At 43.1% G+C, this 21642-nt stretch overlaps 2 protein-coding genes across 4 annotated transcripts in view; one reads left to right on the top strand and one right to left on the bottom strand.

Annotated features, from left to right (window-relative positions):
* LOC126425074 (organic solute transporter alpha-like protein) overlaps positions 1-21642 on the top strand; it is a 559459-nt gene that overhangs the window by 205856 nt on the left and 331961 nt on the right. The window lies entirely within an intron of this gene.
* The window catches only part of LOC126425078 (gamma-interferon-inducible lysosomal thiol reductase-like), a 125052-nt gene continuing 111322 nt past the window's right edge, over positions 7913-21642 (bottom strand). For both annotated transcript variants that reach the window (XM_050087993.1, XM_050087992.1), the window contains exons 4-6: positions 17695-17841; positions 10579-10638; positions 7913-8055 (exon numbers count right to left, since the gene is read on the bottom strand). In XM_050087993.1, coding sequence (XP_049943950.1) covers positions 8029-8055; positions 10579-10638; positions 17695-17841 — 234 coding nt within the window. In that variant the 3' untranslated portion in view covers positions 7913-8028. The remainder of the gene's footprint in view (positions 8056-10578; positions 10639-17694; positions 17842-21642) is intronic.

The raw sequence follows: 21642 nt of genomic DNA on the forward strand, positions 1-21642 counted from the left end.
CCTGTCGGGACACCTTCGTTCTGGACATCTGTCTCGATACATACGTACCGCGCCACGGCTATTGCCCCGTGCTAATCCATACATCAAATGAGCATCTGCCAACTCCGCATTTGTAAACATTGCACTGACTGCAAAACCACGTTCGCGATGAACACTAACCTGTTGATGCTACGTACTGATGTGCTTGATGCTAGTACTGTAGAGCAATGAGTCGCATGTCAACACAAGCACCGCAGTGAACATTACCTTCCTTCAATTGGGCCAACTGGCGGTGAATCGAGGAAGTACAGTACATACCGACGAAACTAAAATAAGCTCTAACATGGAAATTAAGCGTTTCCGGACACATGTCAACATTTTTCTTTATTTGTGTGTGAGGAATGTTTCCTGGAAGTTTGGCCGTACGTTTTTGTAACACCCTGTATAAGATACAGAATTTAATAAGTGTAAAGCCGTAATAAAGGTAGACGTAAATTTATACAACAGTACGAGAACAGATTAGAAGGACCTTAATTACCGAATGGTGAAAATAAAACATGATTTATACATGACTGATTAGAAAAATAACGCTGGAACCACACTTGAAACAATGAAAAACAATTTTGCTCCCGTATCTAGGCATGACAGTTTTAAGCTGAGGAACACACATCAATTGAAGATTAAACACTTTTTTTTCTATAACACAAGAAAAATTAAGTTACAACAGATTGAGGTATATGTTGGCATCCCAACACAGGTCAAAATTTGCTTAAGGTGAAGGTCACAAGCTAACGGATACAAATCGAGAATTGTTCCAAGTATAAACTTCACTTGAACAGCGACAGTAAGCAGTTGGAGGAAACAGCGCGAAAGACGTAATGTGAGGAGGGCCATGCGAGAGGCGTTCAATGAATTCGAAAGTAAAGTTCTATGTACTGACTTGGCAAAAAATCCTAAGAAATTCTGGTCTTATGTCAAAGCGGTAGGTGGATCAAAACAAAATGTCCAGACACTCTGTGACCAAAATGGTACTGAAACAGAGGATGACAGACTAAAGGCCGAAATACTAAACGACTTTTTCCAAAACTGTTTCACAGAGGAAGACTGCACTGTAGTTCCTTCTCTAGATTGTCGCGCTGATGATAAAATGGTAGATATCGAAATAGACGACAGAGGGATAGAGAAACAATTAAAATCGCTCAAAAGAGGAAAGGCCGCTGGACCTGATGGTATACCAGTTCGATTTTACACAGAGTACGCGAAGGAACTTGCCCCCCTTCTTGTAGCGGTGTACCGTAGGTGTCTAGAAGAGCGTAGCGTTCAAAAGGAATGGAAAGGGGCACGCATCGTCCCCGTTTTCAAGAAGGGACGTCGAACAGATGTGCAGAACTATAGACCTATATCTCTAACGTCGATCAGTTGTAGAATTTTGGAACACGTTTTATGATCGAGTATAATGACTTTTGTGCAGACTAGAAATCTACTCTGTAGGAATCAGCATGGGTTTCGAAAAAGACGATTGTGTGAAACCCAGCTCGCGCTATTCGTCCACGAGACTCAGAGGGCCATAGACACGGGTTCCCAGGTAGATGCCGTGTTTCTTGACTTCCGCAAGGCGTTCGATACAGTTCCCTACAGTCGTTTAATGAAGAAAGTAAGAGCATATGGACTATCAGACCAATTGTGTGATTGGATTGAAGAGTTCCTAGATAGCAGAACGCAGTGTGTCATTCTCAATGGAGAGAAGTCTTCCGAAGTAAGAGTGATTTCAGGTGTGCCGCAGGGGAGTGTCGTAGGACCGTTGCTGTTCACAATATACATAAATGACCTTGTGGATGACATCGGAAGTTCACTGAGGCTTTTTGCGTATGATGCTGTGGTATATCGAGAGGCTGTAACAATAGAAAATTGTACTGAAATGCAGGTTGATCTGCAACAAGTTGACGCATGGTGCAGGGAATGGCAATTGAACCTCAATGTAGACAAGTGTAATGTGCTGTGAATACATAGAAAGAAAGATCCCTTATCAGTTAGCTACAATATAGCAGGTCCGCAACTGGAAGCAGTTAATTCCATAAATTATCTGGGAGTACGCATTAGGAGTGATTTAAAATGAAATGATCATATAAAGTTGATCGTCGGTAAATCAGATGCCAGACTGAGATTCATTGGAAGAATCATAAGGAATGCAATCCGAAAACAAAGGAAGTAGGTTACAGTACGCTTGTTCGCCCACTGCTTGAATACTGCTCAGCAGTGTGGGATCCGTACCAAGTGGGGTTGATAGAAGAGATAGAGACGATCCAACGGAGAGCAGCGCGCTTCGTTACAGGATCATTTAATAATCACGAAAGCGTTACGGAGAGGATAGATACAGTGGAAGACTCTGCGGGAGAGACGCTCAGTAGCTCGGTACGAGCTTTTGTTGAAGTTTCGAGAACATACCTTCACCGAGGAGTCAAGCAGTATACTGCTCCGTCCTACGTATATCTCGCGAAGAGACCATGAGGATAAAACCAGAGAGATTAGAGCCCAGAGGCATACCGACAATCCTTTTTTCCACGAACAATACGAGACTGGAATAGAAGTGAGAACAGATGGAGGTACTCAAGGTACCCTCCGCCACACACCGTCAGGTGGCTTGCGGAGTATGGATGTAGATGTAGAAAGACAGACAGCGGCGAGGGCTGCCGAGCGTACGCACACCAGATGACGTGAAGAGCCCGGCTGAGCAAGCCGACGGGGCGTAAGTAAGCGGGTCCCGACCGTGCGTAGCACGCACGAGCAATGGGGGACAAGAGACTTACTAACGACATCTCCACGCAGCACAGATTATTTTAATTAGACGGAATTCCAACACACAGCTGTGCATCAAATAGATACGATGGTTGTCCAGAAAGTAAGTTCCGATCGGTCGCGAAATGGAAATCACAGTGAAAACCAGAAACGTTTTATTTCGAGCAGTTAGGTACACCTTCCTACTACTTCTCTACATAGTCGCCTCTCCAACTTTGAGTTTTGTCGTAATGTTGTATCTACTTTCCAATATCCTCGTCATAGAAAGCAGCCGCCTGTGCTTTCGACCAGTTATCTGCACTGGTCTGCAGCTCGTTGTCTGTGGAAAAATTTGGTCTTCATAGCCAGCGGTTCTTGTGAGCAGAGATGAGAATCAGGGGGAGCCAATTACGGACTGTATTGTGGGTGGTCAAACACTTCTGGTCGGAAACGTTGCAGGAGCGTTCATTGCCCCTGCAGTGTGCGGCCGAGAATTGGCACGACGAAGGAACTGCTCGATAGTTATGTGGGCTGCATGACACAGGCGAAATCTCTAACCAGGCCCTCATACTTGGCGGGAGACGCTATTCAATACGCGTCTTTACGTGCTCACTATTCACTCTAAACTGAAAAGAGCGACGCGACACGATCGACGAGCATACTAGAGACACTGCCCAACACATCTGTGCAAAGCTTTACCGGATTTTCCCAGTGGTTTCGAATTTGCGACTGATCGGAACTTACTTTCTGGACAACCCTCGTAAGTCTCAGGGTAGAATTAATTACTCTGAACTCTAACCCAACACCATAATAAGTTAACCAAAAGATTTAACAAACCAACTACAAATAATTAAAAAAAGTTGTTGCAGCAATAAGAAGGTAATATAAAAAACCATTAGAACAGCCCCAAGGATACTTGCATGATATTCAAAGCTCATCAGTATTCACATTAGTCGATAGCGGTTCGGAAAGAACAAATGCTTTCTGGAATGGTCTAAAATGTATCCGAGCGACGTACAGAGAACAGACATACCATGTAATATCTTAGACAGCGTAACCTTTGTTATTGGCTTCAAAGAAACCAGAGCAACAAAAGCAATTTATAAATTGGGAAATAAAAATAGCAAAACAGACACACATTCTGACATGAAGAATTAATCATCTGTGGTAACTGGTAATAATAGAGATTTCACTGCGCCTCCAATTGAAAATTACAAGATCAATCAACAACATGGCGAATGGACCGCTCAGCACTGGCTTCACGTTCTCTTCACCGATGAGTGTCGCATATCCCTTAACCAGACGATCGTCGGAGACGTGTTTGAAGGCAACCCGGTCACGTTTAAAGCCTTAGACACTGTCCGGCGAGTGCAGCAGGTTGGAGGTCCCCTGCTGTTTCGGGGTGGTATTATGAGGAGCCGATGGACGCCTTTGGTGGTCTTGAAAGACGCCGTAACGTCTGTACGGTACGTGAATTCCATCCTCCGACCGATGATTGCAACCATATCGGCAGCATACTGGCGAGACATTCGTCTTCATGGACGACAATTCGCGTCCCCATCGTGCACATCTTGTGAATGACTTCCTTCAGGATAACGACATCGCTCGACTAGGGTGGCCAGCATGTTCTCCAGACATGAACCCTATCGACATGCCTGGGATACATTGAAAAGAGCTGTTTATGGACGACGTGACCCACCAACGACTCTGAGCGATCTACGTCGATTCGCTGTTGAGGAGTGGGACAATCTGGACCAACAGTGCCTTGTGGATAGTACGTCACGACGAGTACAGGCATACGTCGGTGAAATAGAACGTTTCACTGGGTATTAGAGGTACCGGTGTGTACGGCATTCTGGACCTCCACCTCTGAACGTCTCGCTGTATGGTGGTACAACATGCAATGTGTGGTTTTCATGACCAATAAAAAGGGCAGAAGTGATGTTTATGTTGATCTCCATTCTAATTTTCTGTGGAAGTTCCGGCACTCTCGGAACCGAGGTGAAGCACAACTTTTTTTGATGTGTGTGTAATTCTCATGGCACTGTCTAATATCATTCACCGACATTACATCATCCTTGTTCTACTTTTACCGATCCCCATTTTTTGTTTATTGTTATTTTCAGACATTATTCATTTAGCCAGTCTCAAATATTTGATATGTTATAATTTAAGTATGTTAGATTTTAAAAGGTACATCCAATCATATTCATCACACAGAGAACACTCTCTCTCTCTCTCTCTCTCTCTCTCTCTCTCTCTCTCTCTCTCTCACACACACACACACACACACACACACACACACACACAGAGAGGGATATATATATATATATATATATATATATATATATATATATATATAAGAAGAAATGCAGATGATAAACGGGTATTCGTTGGACAAATATATTATACTAGAACTGACATGTGATTACATTTTCACGCAATTTGGGTGCATAGATCCTGAGAAATCAGTACCCAGAACAACCACGTCTGGCCGTAATAACGGCCTTGATACGCCTGGGCATTGAGTCAAACAGAGCTTGGATGGCGTGTACAGGTACAGCTTCCCATGCAGCTTCAACATGATACCACAGTTCATCAAGAGTAGTGACTGACGTATTGTGACGAGCCAGTTGGTCGGCCACCATTGACCAGACGTTTTCAATTGAGAGATCTGGAGAATGTGCTGGCCAGGGCAGCAGTCGAACATTTTCTGTATCCCGAAAGGCCCGTACAGGACCTGCAACATGCGGTCGTGCATTATCCTGCTGAAATGTAGGGTTTCGCAGGGATCGAATGAAGGGTAGAGCCACGGCTCGTAACACATCTGAAATGTAACGTCCACTGTTCAAAGTGCCGTCAATGCGAATAAGAGGTGACCGAGACGTGTAACCAATGGCACCCCAAACCATCACGCCGGGTGATACGCCAGTATGGCGCTAATGAATACACGCTTCCAATGTGCGTTCACCGCGTTGTCGCCAAACACGGATGCGACCATCATGATACTGTAAACAGAACCTGGATTCATCCGAAAAAATGACGTTTTGCCATTTGTGGACCCAGGTTCGTCGCTGAGTACACCATCACAGGCGCTCCTGTCTGTGATGCAGCGTCAAGGGTAACCGCAGCCATGGTCTCCGAGCTGATAGTCCACGCTGCTGCAAACGTCGCCGAACTGTTCGTGCAGATGGTTGTTGTCTTGCAAACGTCCCCATCTGTAGACTCAGGGATCGAGACGTGACTGCACGATCCGTTACAGCCATGCGGATAAGTTGCCTGTCATCTCGACTGCTAGTGATACGAGGCCGTTGGGATCCAGTACGGCGTTCCGTTTTACCCTCCTGAACCCACCGATTCTATATTCTGCTAACAGTCATCGGATCTCGACCTATGCGAGCAATCGCGATAGGCTACAATCCGACCTGTATCAAAGTCGGAAACGTGATGGTAAGCATTTCCCCTCCTTACACGAGGCATCACAACAACGTTTCACCAGGCAACGCCGGTCAACTGCTGTTTGTGTATGAGAAACTGGTTGGAAACTTTCCTCATGCCAGCAAGTTTTAGGTGTCGCCACCGGCGCCAACCTTGTGTGAATTCTGAAAATCTAATCATTTGCATATCACAGCATCTCCTTCTTGTCGGTTAAATTTCGCGTCTGTAGCACGTCATCTTCGTGGTGTAGCAATTTTAATGGCCAGTAGTAAGACTCATACAAAATGTTTACAATGGTTTATCAGAACAATTAAACGATGATGCGTTCATCTGCCAAAAAGTGAAATTTATCTCGATGCAGTGCGATTAGTGACGTCACACTGATAGGAAGATGATGTCTGCTGCCCGTGGTGTCGCAGTAACACAGTCGATGTCCTCCTCCGTGTTGCAGTGACATAAGGCCGAATCAACCAACAGGTGTATCGGTGAGAACAGCCCATGGCTCAAGCGGACGTGAAACGTGGCAGCCGGAAACTTTCTGTGCTACACACTATCCATTCCGTTGCTACACACTATCCATTGCGTGAAACCGCTCCTCCAATTCTTTTTGCGTCTCTGGCAGAATTGCAATGTCATCAGCAAATCTGCAAGTCACTGTTACTTCTGCCAGAAAATTAATTCGGTTTCCAAGTTTTCTCCTTTGTTTCCTGAACAGCTTGCTCAGTGTTCAAAGTGAATAACATCAGGGGTAGGCCACAGCCGTGACTCACTCCCATCTCAGCCACTGCTTTCCATTAAGGTATTTTGACTCTTACAACTGCAGTGTGGTTTATGTGTTACGAAGTCTCTTTTGAATGTATGTAACAGGTGTGTAGACTTATGTCATCTTGCTCGGATAGGAATGCACAAGTCATATTTTAAGGTCAAATCTTTTGTGAAGTATTTTAGAGGAATAAAGCTAGATCCACTGAAGATGACACATAGGTGTCCAAACATGTATACATCAATAATAAATGAAAAATGTTTTGTTAAAGGTGTAATTTTAATACCAAATGTAGTCTAACGTGTTAAGTAAAATGTGGACAGCAAATAGGACGAACAAAATGACAACATAAGCGTTTTAAATATGGCTACTGAAGATTATACATGTACATTGAGAAACAATAGAAGATCTACTGATCTAAATAGTGAGAAAGAATTTTATGACGCTACTTCCCAAGACGTTATGGATGTGATGTTACATGGTATTATGCTCAAGGTTTTTCAACGAGTTTCAGTATATTAAGCGTGCATGCAGTTTTCACACGTGCTTCTCGAAAATAATGAATGGGTGGCCTTAAATTAAAATGTAAGGGGAAACAAAGAGATAGGGCACATACTGAGGTGTGAGGAGCGTTTTAAAATGTGACAGTTTGGTAGTGGGTGCCACTGGGCAAGTGGGGAGGGTAATAATTGTGAAGGGAGACTTAAGGCTTAGCTCCAGTGAGTCGAACTAGTCTATTGATAATGATTTCAGTGTAATATTTTCAAAGGATTGTATGGTGTGCTGCTCACTTGTCATACTCTGTGTGTTCTTTTTTAGTTTGGTATCTTTCCTCAGTCCTGGTTAAGATCATTGTAAGCAGTTACTTGTATCATATTTAAAATTTGAATGGTCACAAAATGTTTTTGGGTCTTATGAATAATTCTGTATTTAGCAACGAATGAAACAGTGACTATATATGTTCATAATAACATTTTATTTTATACAGTAATATAATGTGGGCTGACAATCAGAATCCGTGCTCTGCCATCGTCTTCTATGCCTTAGTGTTAGCCACTGGAGCGTGATTCAAGTCATTGACAAGTTGAAGGCTTCGGTTGCTGGAACAATTTGCACATTGTCAATTAGTCGTACTTCACACATTAGAGTTTTCTCAAACAGTAACAACACATAATGAAATTTTGTGTATACATAAAGATTCATTGCCTGATTCTGATGGAGTTAACATATTCATTGAGTCTAATGAGTTAACAGACTAATCTACCCTTCGATTCCGTAACAATGGCAAAAATCTGATAAATATATGAAACACTTTTACTCGTTTCTTAATATTGTTATGTATAATACCATGTAAAGACAAGATGTTGTTTAAAGTTGTTAGCAAACATCTGGAAAAGTTCTTGAGTGATATACATCAAATTTTTACATGATATTTTAATAAATATTTGGACAGACATAGCTCACACATTTTTAAATATATGTGGTGTATAAAGTTAAATGCACTACACAAAGGGGAAATGTTTTTATGAAAAATTTCGAAAAGTTCTTGACCGATTTACTTCAAATTTTAACGCAATAGTCTAATAAGTGTTCAGGTAGACCTAAGCTAAATATTTTTAAATGTATATGGCATACAAATATATATATGAAATATATACAACTATACAGAGGTGTTGCTACCGAAATTCTCGAGCAGTTCTTGACCGATTTACTGAAAATTTTGACACGATACTGTAATAATCATTCAGTCGAACATAGACTACATTTTTTGAAACAACAGTGTACAGGCACTCTATTAAAAGCGACTGCAAGAAAGAGAATGTTGTGCAGTGTTCTGCTCTGCTGTGGAAACGTGTGGTTTTGTTTTATTTTTAGCAGTTAGTTTTAACTACAAAAACAGGCGCTTCAACCATCAAACAAAATGTTTCTCCCGTACATATATTTTCTCGCTATACATATTTTAAGCAAAAATTGTGCACACAACAACTTGTTGTTTTGTTTTCCTCCTCACATTCGGTTTTCACATAGAACAGGAAACTTGTATTGATGTCTTATCGGCATATGATTAGGATACTACTACGGAATCTGAACTTTCAACAACAATAAACAAGACTCAGAGTCTAGGACAGGTGTTAATAGGAGGTGGACAGAGAGAGCAGAGGGAGGAAATGGACATAAATAGGAGGAAAACGGAAACGTAAAGAGAGAGGGGGAGCAGGAGGTGTACAGAAAGAGGAGAAGAAGGAGAATAGGACGTGTATCGAATTCTCCTACATCTTTAGCAACTGCGTTACTGGGTCTGTTAGTTATATTACATTGTGTACTTATTTTGTGACCCTTTTTTTAAAGTGGCTTGGACAATGTGAGCCATGGCACACCGTTATGGTATGAAACAGTATGTATACGATGGAATATTGATTTGAAAATTTACAAATATCAATATTCATAAAATTAAAGAATTAGAAAAACAGAGAAAAATTGTGAGAGTGGAGAAATAAACAAGACATTACAAAGGAAAGTTCATATCTACCAGAAGGAACTCCTGTACAGAATAGAAGAAGTTATTCACAAGGAAGTTTTACAGCTTACATCTGAAGGCTTAGGATGTACTATTAAAATTCATCAATTTTTTCAGTTGTGTTGGAAGGCTATTGAAACTGAAAGCATTCTGTACTGTACTTAAAGAAGTATCTAAATGCAAGTGTTGTCTGAGTGCATAGAGTACTGTGAACAACAAAGCCCGTGATGGAATATGTGTACAGAGATGGTAGAGCTATAATTCAGAGGCACCCGAACGATGTCTTACATGAAGTTCGTGAACTGACGCACTAGACCAATCTGAATACCATTTCTTTACCCGAATAATAGTCTTGATGGGTGCACAGAGTTGTTCGAACATTTGATACCACAGAAAATAATAGTATGATAATAAAATTAAGAAAAGGAGCTCGAATGCTTCAGTGTGAGACATAGTGGAGATTGTAGCATTCGGCACCTGCGCAAGGTCTTGAACCTAAGCTCCCAAGTAAATTTTTGATCTATTCACAGTCCTAAGAATTTAAAATGGTAGATTTCACTGACTCTTTGGTCACCTTGGAACAATAATTTATTTCTTTTACAAGATCTATGTGCCAGAAAATGCGTGCACTGCATTTTGTGGCTGTTAAGACTTGATCCTTTCTTCGAAAGCCATGTGCTCACATTAAACGGTACCGAGAACAGAGCTCTGTGGCAGCCCCCACCTACCCCACTTTACATGACACCAATTGCACCAGGCAGATCCGAATATCCTCCCTGTTTGTTGACACTAGCGCTGGAGGACAACCTTCTGGTCCCTAATGCAGATAAGAAGAGGAGGATAAGAAGAGGATGTGTGTGTGTGTGTGTGTGTGTGTGTGTGTGTGTGTGTGTGCGCGCGTGCGTGTGTGTATAGTGGTATTTTGATCGAAATAAGTCCACTTGATAATGGGAATATCAATAAATCGACTTATTACAGTTATTTGTCTATTTCAGTTAAATATTCTCAGCAATATCACGTAAGTCTAATATAAACTTAAGCAAATGAAATCTACCTTCATTATGAAACAAGTGTTCACTAATATTATTTCTTATATAGTACTTACCAACACTTTACAAATCCCATTCCAGAGGTTTGTGCGTAATTGTGATTCTTCGCTCTGGCTCTGAAAGCAGATAAACAGGAAGTCAGTTGAAGATGATAACAAACACCGCTAGTCTCGAGCTAATAATCTGCGTTTAAATATATACGACCGTCAAAAAACAGCAATTTCTAATTTAAAAAAGAATAAATTGTAAGAAAAGGAGTAAATAATTTTCATAATGTGAAAATATGTGCTGTATATGCGTCAAGGAAGTGAAACAGGGTTTTGGCCACGAAAGCATAGTGTCGGGCTAAAATCGAAAGAATGACAAATACTGGAGAAGGGGATACATCAAATACGATATTAGATGGTTCAAATGGCTCCAAGCATTATGAGACTTAACATCTGAGGTCATCAGTCCCCTACAACTAACAACTACTTAAAGCTAACTAACCTAAGGACATCCCGAGGCAGGATTCGAACCTGCGACCGTAGCCGCAGCGCGCGTCCGGACTGAAGCGCCTAGAACCGTTCGTCCACAACGGCCGGCCACGATATTAGAAATGACGGTTCACACACCAGTAGAATGAGCTGTGCGGAACAACCTTATTGTTGTTGTTGTGGTCTTCAGTCCTGAGACTGGTTTGATGCAGCTCTCCATGCTACTCTATCCTGTGCAAGCTACTTCATCTCCCAGTACGTACTGCAGCCTACATCCTTCTGAATCTGCTCAGGGTATTCATCTCTTGGTCTCCCTCTACGATTTTACCATCCACGCTGCCCTCCAATACTAAATTGGTGATACCTTGATGCCTCAGAACATGTCCTACCAACCGATCCCTTCTTCTAGTCAAGTTGTGCCACAAACTCCTCTTCTCCCCAATTCTATTCAGTACCTCCTCATTAGTTATGTGATCTACCCATCTTCAGCATTCGTCTGTAGCACCACATTTCGAAAGCTTCTGTTCTCTTCTTGCACGAACTATTTATCGTCCATGTTTCACTTCCATACATGACTACACTCCATACAAATACTCTCAGAAACGACTTCCTGACGCTTAAATCTATACTCGATGTTAACAGGTTTCTCTTCTTCAGAAACGCTTTCCTTGCCATTGCCAGTCTACATTTTATATCCTCTCTACTTCAACCATCATCAGTTATTTTGCTCCCCAAACAGGAATTCTCCGTTACTACTTTAAATATCTCATTCTCTAATCTAATTCCCTTAGCATCACCAGAGTTAACTCGACTACATTCCATTATCCTCGTTTTGCTTTTGTTGATGTTCATCTTATATCCTCCCTTCAAGAGACTGTCCATTCCGTTCAACTGCTCTTCCAAGTCCTTTGCTGTCTCTGACAGAATTACAATATCATCGGCGAACCTCAAAGCTTTTATTTATTCTCCATGGATTTTAATACCTACTACGAACTACTTTTGTTTCCTTTATTGCTTGCTCAATATACAGATTGAAGAACATCTGGGAGAGGCTACAACCCTGTCTCACTCCCTTCCCAGCCACTGCTTCCCTTTCATGCCCCTCGACTCTTATAACTGCCATCTGGTTTCCGTACAAATTGTAAATAGCCTTTCGCTACCTGTATTTTACCCCTGCCACCTTCAGAATTTGAGAGTATTCCAGTCAACATTGTAAAAAGCTTTCTCTAAGTCTACAAATGCTAGAAACGTAGGTTTGCTTTTCCTTAACCTAGCTTCTAAGGTAAGTCGTAGGGTCAGTATTGCCTCACGTGTTCCAACATTTCTACGGAATCCAAACTGATCTTCCCCGAGGTCGGCTTCTACCAGTTTTTCTATTCGTCTGTAAAGAATTCGCGTTAGTATTTTGCAGCCGTGACTTATTAGACTGATAGTTCGGTAATTTTCACATCTGTCAACAGCTGCTTTCTTTGGGATTGGAATTATTACATTCTACTTGAAGTCTGAGGGTATTTCGCCTGTCTCGTATATCTTGCTCACTAGATGGCAATGTTTTGTTAGGCCTGGCTCTCCCAAGGCTGCCAATAGTTCTAATGGAATGTTGTCTACTCCCGGGGCCTTGTTTTGACTTAGGTCTTTCAGTGCTCTGTCGAATTCTTCACTCTGTATCATATCTCCTATTTCATCTTCATCTACATTGTCTTCCACATCTATAAAATTGTCCTCAAGAACATTGCCCTTGTATAGACCCTCCATATACTCCTTCCACCTTTCTGCCTTCCCTTCTTTGCTTAGAACTGGGTTTCCATCTGAGCTCTTGATATTCTTGCAAGTGTTTCTCTTTTCTCCAAAGTTCTCTTTAATTTTCCTTTAGGCAGTATCTATCTTACCCCTAGTGATTTGCGCCTCTACATCCTTACAGTTGTCCTCTAGCCATCCCTTCTTAGCCATTTTGCACTTCCTGTCGATATCATTTTTGAGACGTTTGTATTCCTTTTTGCCTGCTTCATTTACTGCATTTTTATATTTTCTCCTTTCATCAGTTAAATTCAATATCTCTTCTGTTACCCAAGGATTGCTATTAGCCCTCGTCTTTTTACCTACTTGATCCTCTGCTACCTTCACTGTCATCTCTTAAAGCTAGCCATTCTTCTTCTACTGTATTTCTTTCCCACATTCGTGTCAATCGTTCCTTAATACTCTCCCTGAAGCTCTCTACATCTGGTTCTTTCAGTTTATTCAGGTCCAATCTCCTCAAATTCCCACCTTTTTGCAGTTTCTTCAGTTTTAATCTACAGTTCATAACCAATAGATTGTGGTGAGAGTCGACATCTGCCCCTGGAAATGTCTTACAATTTAAAACCTGGATCCTAAATCTCTGTCTTACCATTATGTAATCTATCTGAAACCTGTCAATATCTCCAAGCTTCTTCCATGTATACAACCTTCTTTTACGATTCTTGAACCAAGTGTTGGCTATGATTAAGTTATGCTCTGTGCAAAGTTCTACCAGGCGGCTTCCTCTTTCGTTTCTTACCCCCAATCCATATTCACCCACTACATTTACTTCTCTTCCTTTTCCTACTAACGAATTCCAGTCACCCATGACTATTAAATTTTCGTCTCCCTTCACCGTCCGAATAATTTCTTTTATCTCATCGTATATTTCTTCAACTTCTTCGTCATCTGCAGACCTAGTTGGCATATAAACTTGTACTACTGTAGTAGGCGTGGGTTTCGTGTCTATCTTGGCCACAATAATGCGTTCACTATGCTGTTTGTACTAGCCTTCCCGCACTCGTGTTTTTTTATTCATTATTAAACCTACTACTGCATTACCCCTATTTGATTTTGTATTTGTAACCCTGTATTCACCTGACCAAAAGTCTTGTGCTTCGTGCCACCGAACTTCGCTAATACCATACAGTAAAGCTGAATGGCCTTGGGAAAAATTACGGCTGTAGTTTCCCCTTGCTTTCAGCCGTTCCCAGTACCAGCACAGCAAGTGCCGATTTGGTTAGTGTTACAAGGCCAGATCAGTCAATCATCCAGACAGTTGCCCCTGCAACTACTGTAAAGGCTGCTGCCCTCTTCAGGAACCACACGTTTGTCTGGCCTCTCAACAGATACCCCTCCGTTGTGGTAGCGCCTACGGTGCGACTATCTGTATCGAAGAGGCACGCAAGCCTCCCCACCAACGGCAAGGTCTGTGGTTCATAGGGGCGGGGGGAACAACATTATTAAAGTTGTTTAAATTCTGTGTGTGTAATTAAAACAAAATTTGCATTTAGTTTTATTCATATAAAACACCATCAACTGTCTACAATGAAACAAATTTGGAACCAGCTGTCACCTATAGCTGCACTCCCACATTAGTAGTTTCGTTATGTCGAGTGATGGTGAGTAAGTGAGCAGTTGTACATGCAATGACGTCAGCTGTCCTCGAGTGTCTCCCTGCTCAGGTGAGCATGGCTTGTCCTGTGCATCCCCCCCCCACCCCCACCCCCACCCCCACCCAGTCAACTGATCTAACACGTGGCGTGGTAGCACGTACTTCGTCGCTGCCGACCAGTGTACGCAGGGGGTTAGGGGCAGGAATGCACGTCTATGCATTGTGCTGTTGAAGTAACTACGTAGTACACAGCGCGTAGACTATACAACAAATGTAATAATTTTTTAACATGGTTTACCTTCACTAGTATAAGAAAGATATTCCATTGCCTACTTCACCCTCTTAGGATTAGACTGTCGTATGCTATCACGATATCAAAATTCATCAACTGGATCAGCAGTTTAGTCGCGAAAACAAAAGACAGAGTTATTTTTGTATTTCGTAATATCACTATGGAACTGGTAAAATTGCGTCAAAATATACAGACAATGTAAAATACAGACACTGACCTACTGTATTTCATGGCAAAGCAAGCAGTCTGACGAAAAACAAATTCTCTCCCTGTGTGGGAATCATACGATTTGTGTGCGAGCACCAAGGGACGTAGACACCAAGACACATGAAAGTTATTTCGGTCCTGTAGATGTCCTCATACAGCGTGGGTGGTTAAGGTGACCGCTTGCGTGTAGTGGGAGATCGGGGTTCATGTTTCTGTCTGGTACAAAATTTCATATGTTACTAGAAAATCGTATAGCCATTGTACAATCGTGTTCTCCATTGGTGAATGCATTTCATAGTTTAATATGGCTGCTCCTCCAGAAATGCATGCATGTAAGAACGTATGTTACATCGAACTTTAAAGACGCTGTAAAATGAAGGGGGTCGACCGAAGCGTCCTATCCCACCCGTCGGCTTTGAGCAGTAACGAAAGGCTGTTGTGGTGTGTGACGTCACGAGGGCGTGGAATTTAATTTATGAGAGTGGCGTGTTTGTAGGTGTCGTTTTGATACGATCGGTGGTGCTCTCTGGTGGTGCGTTAGGTGATGTTTTTGGTTTAGTTTGCGAGTGTGGTGTTGTGTGTGAATTTTGGTAAATAGATTTTTTTTACGTCTTTGCTAGGTATGGATATGACTGACAGGGTCAACAGTTTTCGGTTGTCGGCTATGATGGGGGACAGTGCGTTGTCTCTAATAAAATTTCTTCAACTACTCGAATTTTTGGATGAAGTCGTGTTCAGTATGTCGTGAAGAAATGGGGCTTACTTAAAGTTCCGGCGTCTCGGACAAGGGCCGGCGGTATGTGGAGATGTCGTAAGGATAACAGGTCAAGGGAAGTGTTCGATCCAAATGTGTGGCTGCGAATGTTGGTATTGGTATCGGGAGATGTTTTTGAGCTATATAGGTCAAGGGATGTGTTAGGTCCTAATTTATGGGATCGGGAGCTATATAGGTCAAGGGAAGTGTCCGATTCCAGATGACTCAAATGGCTCTGAGCACTATGGGACTTAACATCTATGGTCATCAGTCCGATTCCAGATGATGATGTGTTTAGTTGTATTTGGGGAGTTCTGTGATGTCGGTTTTTTTCGTCGTTTTTCGTGGGGGTGGGTGTTTAAATTTGTTTATATTTAGTATGTCCCCACCCTAAAACCCCCTATTTCCCGCGCTTGTACCGTTAGTGTCATTAGGAGTTTTGTGGAACTTGTGTGTGTTTGTTTTTCGATGTATTTTCGTCCTCATAATGTGTACGTAACGTCTTTATATGCGCCATATTGGACTCATGGTTTATGGTCGTTTCCGCCATATTTGTGACGTCATGGGTCAAAGCAAGCGGGCGGGATCGGACGCTTCCGTATTTCCAATGAAGGCACCGCTCCACTGGATGATATATGAAATTTAATGCATTCCACTTTAGTTATTTACACAGCTGGTGGATAGTAAGATAGCAGGAGTTTAAGACAGTTATGAAAATCAGTAATATGACCGGTTTTTAATGTGCAGGGTGTTCACAACAGTCAGCGCCAGCTCTGGAGCAGTAAAAAGGCTAGGTACCAGCTGTGTGGAATATGGATGAAGATTAATGTGAAGAAGACTAAGGCAATGATTTGTACAAGGCAATCAACGAAAATTAAAAGTAAAAATTAGTGATGAGGTAGAGAAACAAGTTGATAACTTCGGTTCATAGGTTGCAAAATTGCTAGAAACATGATGTTTAATCAAGAAATAAAATTAAGGATTGCTATTGCAGAATTGTGTCTTACACAAGGAGGTGTATTTTCCATGGTCCTTTAAATAAACAGTTAAAGAAAAGATATGTGGTTTAGATGGAGTGCTATCGTCTATTGTGACGAAAAATGAACAATACGGTGAAGAGAGTAGAAATACGTAGAAGCTTTTGAGATGTAGAAGTGGAGATGAATGGGGGGTGTGCAATGGGCAGATGTAGCAAAGAGTGTTATTGTGTTACAAAAGCTGAACGAGAAAAGACAAATACTGGAAACAGTTTAGAGGACCAAAAGAAATTGGCTAGGCCACTGCATGAGAAATGACTTTATAACAAAAAACTTCTAGAATGCATTTCATTTCAAAGATAGAGAAACAACAGATAAAATCACAATCGAATTTGGTGTTACATCAGAATCAGTGAACATGTTCACATGGAGAAAATCTCCTACCCAGCCGGGAATCGAGCCCTGGCCCGTAGGACGGCAATCCGTCACGCTGACCAATCAGCTAGCGGGGCGGACATCATGTAACTGATGTGGAGGTATTCACTGGAAGAAGGGATGAACTGATAGGGAACATTGTTAGACATTAATCGATTACGAATTTTGTACTGGAGGGGAGTGTGCGTGTGTGTGTGTGTGGGGGGGGGGGGGGGGATTGTGGAGGGGGCGTAAATATCGTAGAGAGAGACAAAAGGTGAATACAGTAAGCAGATTCAGAAGGATGTAGGTTGCAGCAGTTATTTGGAAATGAAGATGCTTGCATAGGATGTAGAAGCTTGGAGAGCTGCATCAAATCATTCTTGGGACTGAAGATCCTGACAATAACCTGCCATCTGCGAAAAGCCGCTTATGGGACAAGAGCCCCATTCCCGGCGGAAGTCCCTTTCCGCAGCATTATCTCCCCAAACAGGTGCTTCAACCTTAAAGAATGCTGTGTTGTGCGGTGATAGACCTGCCTAATTAGCAGAACACATGATCGTTGTAATCATCGTAACCAAGCAATTTCACCGAAAATAAAACCTCGTTGAAATAGTCGAATAAAAAGGATAATTTCCGTCGTGGTCGGTCACCCACTTACCCCGTACAACGTGATGATGGGTAGTTCCTTAACTCCTGGATTCAGCGCGTTAGTTTTGTCTCCGTTGACTTTCAGCAGTTGGCTGCCATTCGTCGACTTGGCGCAGTCCGCTATCGGCCTCCATTCGATCCCCAGGGTCGTGGCACACTGAAAACAAACCCAACAAACAACAGTAAATTTTCTTGAGGGATAAAAGCGTTTATGTCCAAATCCACATGGATTTACAAAGTATAACTCGTGTTGAATTTATTCGCATACAAAGTATTATACAGGGTGTTACAGAAAGGTACGGCCAAACTTTCAGGAAACATTCCTCACACAAAGAAAGAAAATATGTTATGTGGATATGTGTCCGAAAACGCTTACTTTCCATGTTAGAGCTCATTTTATTACTTGTCTTCAAATCACATTAATCATGGAATGGAAACACACAGCAACAGAACGTACCAGCGTGACTTCAAACACTTTGTTACAGGACATGTCCAAAATGTCCTCCGTTAGCGAGAATACATGCATCCACCCTCCGTCGCATGGAATCCCTGATGCGCTGATGCAACCCTGCAGAATGGAGTATGGTATTACACCCGTCCACAATACGAGCACGAAGAGTCTCTACGTTTGGTACCGGGGATGCGTAGACAAGAGCTTTCAAATGCCCCCATAAATGAAAGTCAAGAGGGTTGAAGTCAGGAGAGCGTGGAGGCTATGGAATTGGTTCGCCTCTACCAATCCATCGGTCACCGAATCTGTTGTTGAGAAGCGTACGAACACTTCGACTGAAATGTGCAGGAGCTCCATCGTGCATGAACCACATGTTGTGTCGTACTTGTAAAGGCACATGTTCTAGCAGCACAGGTAGAGCATCCCGTATGAAATCATGATAAAGTGCTCCATTGAGCGTAGGTGGAAGAACATGGGGCTCAATCAAGAGATCACCAACAATGCCTGCCCAAACGTTCACAGAAAATCTGTGTTGATGACGTGATTGCACAATTGCGTGCGGATTCTCGTCAGCCCACGCATGTTGATTGTGAAAATTTACAATTTGATCACGTTAGAATGAAGCCTCATCCGTAAAGAGAACATTTGCACTGAAATGAGGATTGACACATTGTTGGATGAACCATTCGCAGAAGTGTACCCGTGGAGGCCAATCAGCTGCACACGCTGTACATGGTACGGAAACAACTGGTTTTCCCGTAGCACTCTCCATACAGTGACGTGGTCAACGTTACCTTGTACAGCAGCAACTACTCTGACGCTGACATTAGGGTTATCGTCAACTGCACGAAGAATTGCCTCGTCCATTGCAGGTGTCCTCGTCGTTCTAGGTCTTCCCCAGTCGCGGGTCATAGGCTGGAATGTTCCGTGCTCCTTAAGACGCCGATCAATTGCTGCGAACGTCTTCCTGTCGGGACACCTTCGTTCTGGAAATTTGTCTCGATACAAACGTACTGCGCCACGGCGTGCTAATCCATACATCAAATGGGCATCTGCCAATTCCGCATTTGTAAACATTGCACTGACTGCAAAACCACGTTCGTGATGAACACTAACCTGTTGATGCTACGTACCGATGTGCTTGATGCTAGTACTGTAGAGCAATGAGTCGCATGTCAACACAAGCACCGAAGTGAACATTACCTTCCCTCAATGGGGCCAACTGGCGGTGAATCGAGGAAGTACAGTACATACTGACGAAACTAAAATGAGCTCTAACATTTAAATTAAGCGTTTCTGGACACATGTCCACATAACATCTTTTGTTTATTTGTGTGTGAGGAATGTTTCCTGAAAGTTTTGCCGTACCTTTTTTTTTTTCTTTATTGTGATTTCATTCCCCTGCCCCATATGGGCAGGGGAGGGCTGTCAGCAGCACAATCCGCCGCTCTTCAGCCGAGTGACATGACAACTAAAACAAGAATAAAATAATACATACATAAGGATGTAAAAAAGGGGAACATAAAACAGAGTAAGGGGAGAAAATGGAGGGAAAAATACACTGACATGGAGACGTTCGTTGGGGACAGTTAAAAAAGTCACCAGAAAGTTAAAAAACGCAGTTGGCGATTCTTAAAACACAGAGAAGACACTAGACGCGCATGCACAGGTTAAAAGTTGGCCACAGTATTAAAAACACTTCGAAACAACACACTTAAAACCCACTTGGAGCACACACGACGAAGAATAAAACTACCAGGTGGGACCTGCCGAGGGAAAGGTCAGAGAGGATGGAAAAGGAGGGGAGAGCATGGGGCAGCTTGGGAAGCGGCGGGATGAAGAGAGGAGGGGCAACTGTGGGTTCACGAAGAGGCAGGAGACACATGGGGCGGGAGAGGGAAAGGGAAGACAGGGCAGGAGGGAGCGCAGAGACACTGAAAGAAGGCACAAGAGATGGAGGGGGAGTAGGAGGGGAAATCCGCTCAGAAGGAGGGAGGGGGAGGAGAGGGAGCCCTGAGGAGGAGGAGGCAGGAAGAGGGGGTTAGAGTTGGTAGGCAAGGTAGATGTCAGGGCGAAGATCATCATCCGGGAGTGGTAGACGGTGGAAGTTGTGCTGGGAAAGGAGATGGAGGGTGTGGAGATGGAGAGAGGGAGGGACACAACGGTAAAGTCGCGGCAACTGGTTGGGAATGGAGAGGAAGGGAGACACCAGGGGGTGAGGGGGATCAAGGCGGCGGACAATATATAGTGTGCGGATGTGTTCAAGGAAAAGGAGAAGGTGGGGGAAGGGAATGAGGTCATAGAGGATGTGTGTGGGGGACGGAAGGCGGATGCGGAAGGCGAGGCGGAGTGCATGGCGTTCGAGGATTTGGAGGGCGTTATAGAACCGGGGAGGGGCGGAAATCCAAGCGATGATGGCATAACAAAGGATGGGCAGATCACGGATTTGTAGGTGTGGAGGATGGTGGAAGGATGCAGACCCATGTCTGGCCGGACAGGAGTTTCAGGCAGCGGAGGCGGTTGTGAGCTTTGTTTTGGATGGTAAGGAGATGGGGAGTCCAGGTGAGGTGGCGGTCGAGGGTGAGGCCAAGGTATTTGAGGGTAGGAGTGAGGTGGATAGGGCAGCCATAAATGGTGAGGTAGAAATCATGGAGGCGGAAGGAGCGGGTGGTGCGGCCAATGATGATCGCCTGGGTCTTGGAGGGATTAACACGGAGGAACCACTGGTTGTACCAAGTGGTGAAGTGGTCAAGGTGGGTTTGGAGGGTACGTTGGGACCGTTGAAGGGTAGGATAAAGTTGCTGTACCTTTTTATAACACCCTGTATATCAGAGCTCTGTCTTCATCTCATTTACGGGCACTTAAGTCAATGTGAGAGCGTAAACAGATAACACATATATTTTCCTCTATTATGTTATAAATAAGTATTCCCATCCTATCCTACTGCCCGTTACAATCATAGCACTATTTAGTAAGCTGTATGATGTCGACAGATGAAAAGACTTTACGATATAAAGCTTATAAGTTGTATCCTTGGTGTGCACTATCTTTTCTACATGCACAGGCAGTATCTTTAGTAAATGTATTTTCGCCCCAACTGACTTAGCTCCGCATGTTGTCAGTGCACCTGAACTTGTATGTGTGATAGATTATTAGAACAATGGTAACATCGACAGTTCAGTATATATTTAACAACATATTACGATGTAATAAGCGTTGTACTCATCGGATCTTGTGGGACTCTCACAGTCAAAAGGCTGCATTTTGACGTCATGTCTTTCCCTCCACCTTAACTCCCATCGCTCTACTGTCTTTGTTTCCCTTTATCTCCAGAAAGCCTATGACTGTGTCTGGCATTCCGGGCTCCTCTTCAGACTCCAGACCTATGCTCTCCCCATCAACTTCGTCTGTCTTGTTGCTTGCTTCCTTCCTCTCCCATCGTCCCTCCTATGTGACTATCCACAATTCCAACTCCCGTACTTCATTTCCCTCTGCCGGCGTGCCCCA

This window comes from Schistocerca serialis, chromosome 10, assembly GCF_023864345.2.
Source record: "Schistocerca serialis cubense isolate TAMUIC-IGC-003099 chromosome 10, iqSchSeri2.2, whole genome shotgun sequence".
Taxonomy (NCBI): Eukaryota; Metazoa; Arthropoda; class Insecta; order Orthoptera; family Acrididae; genus Schistocerca; species Schistocerca serialis.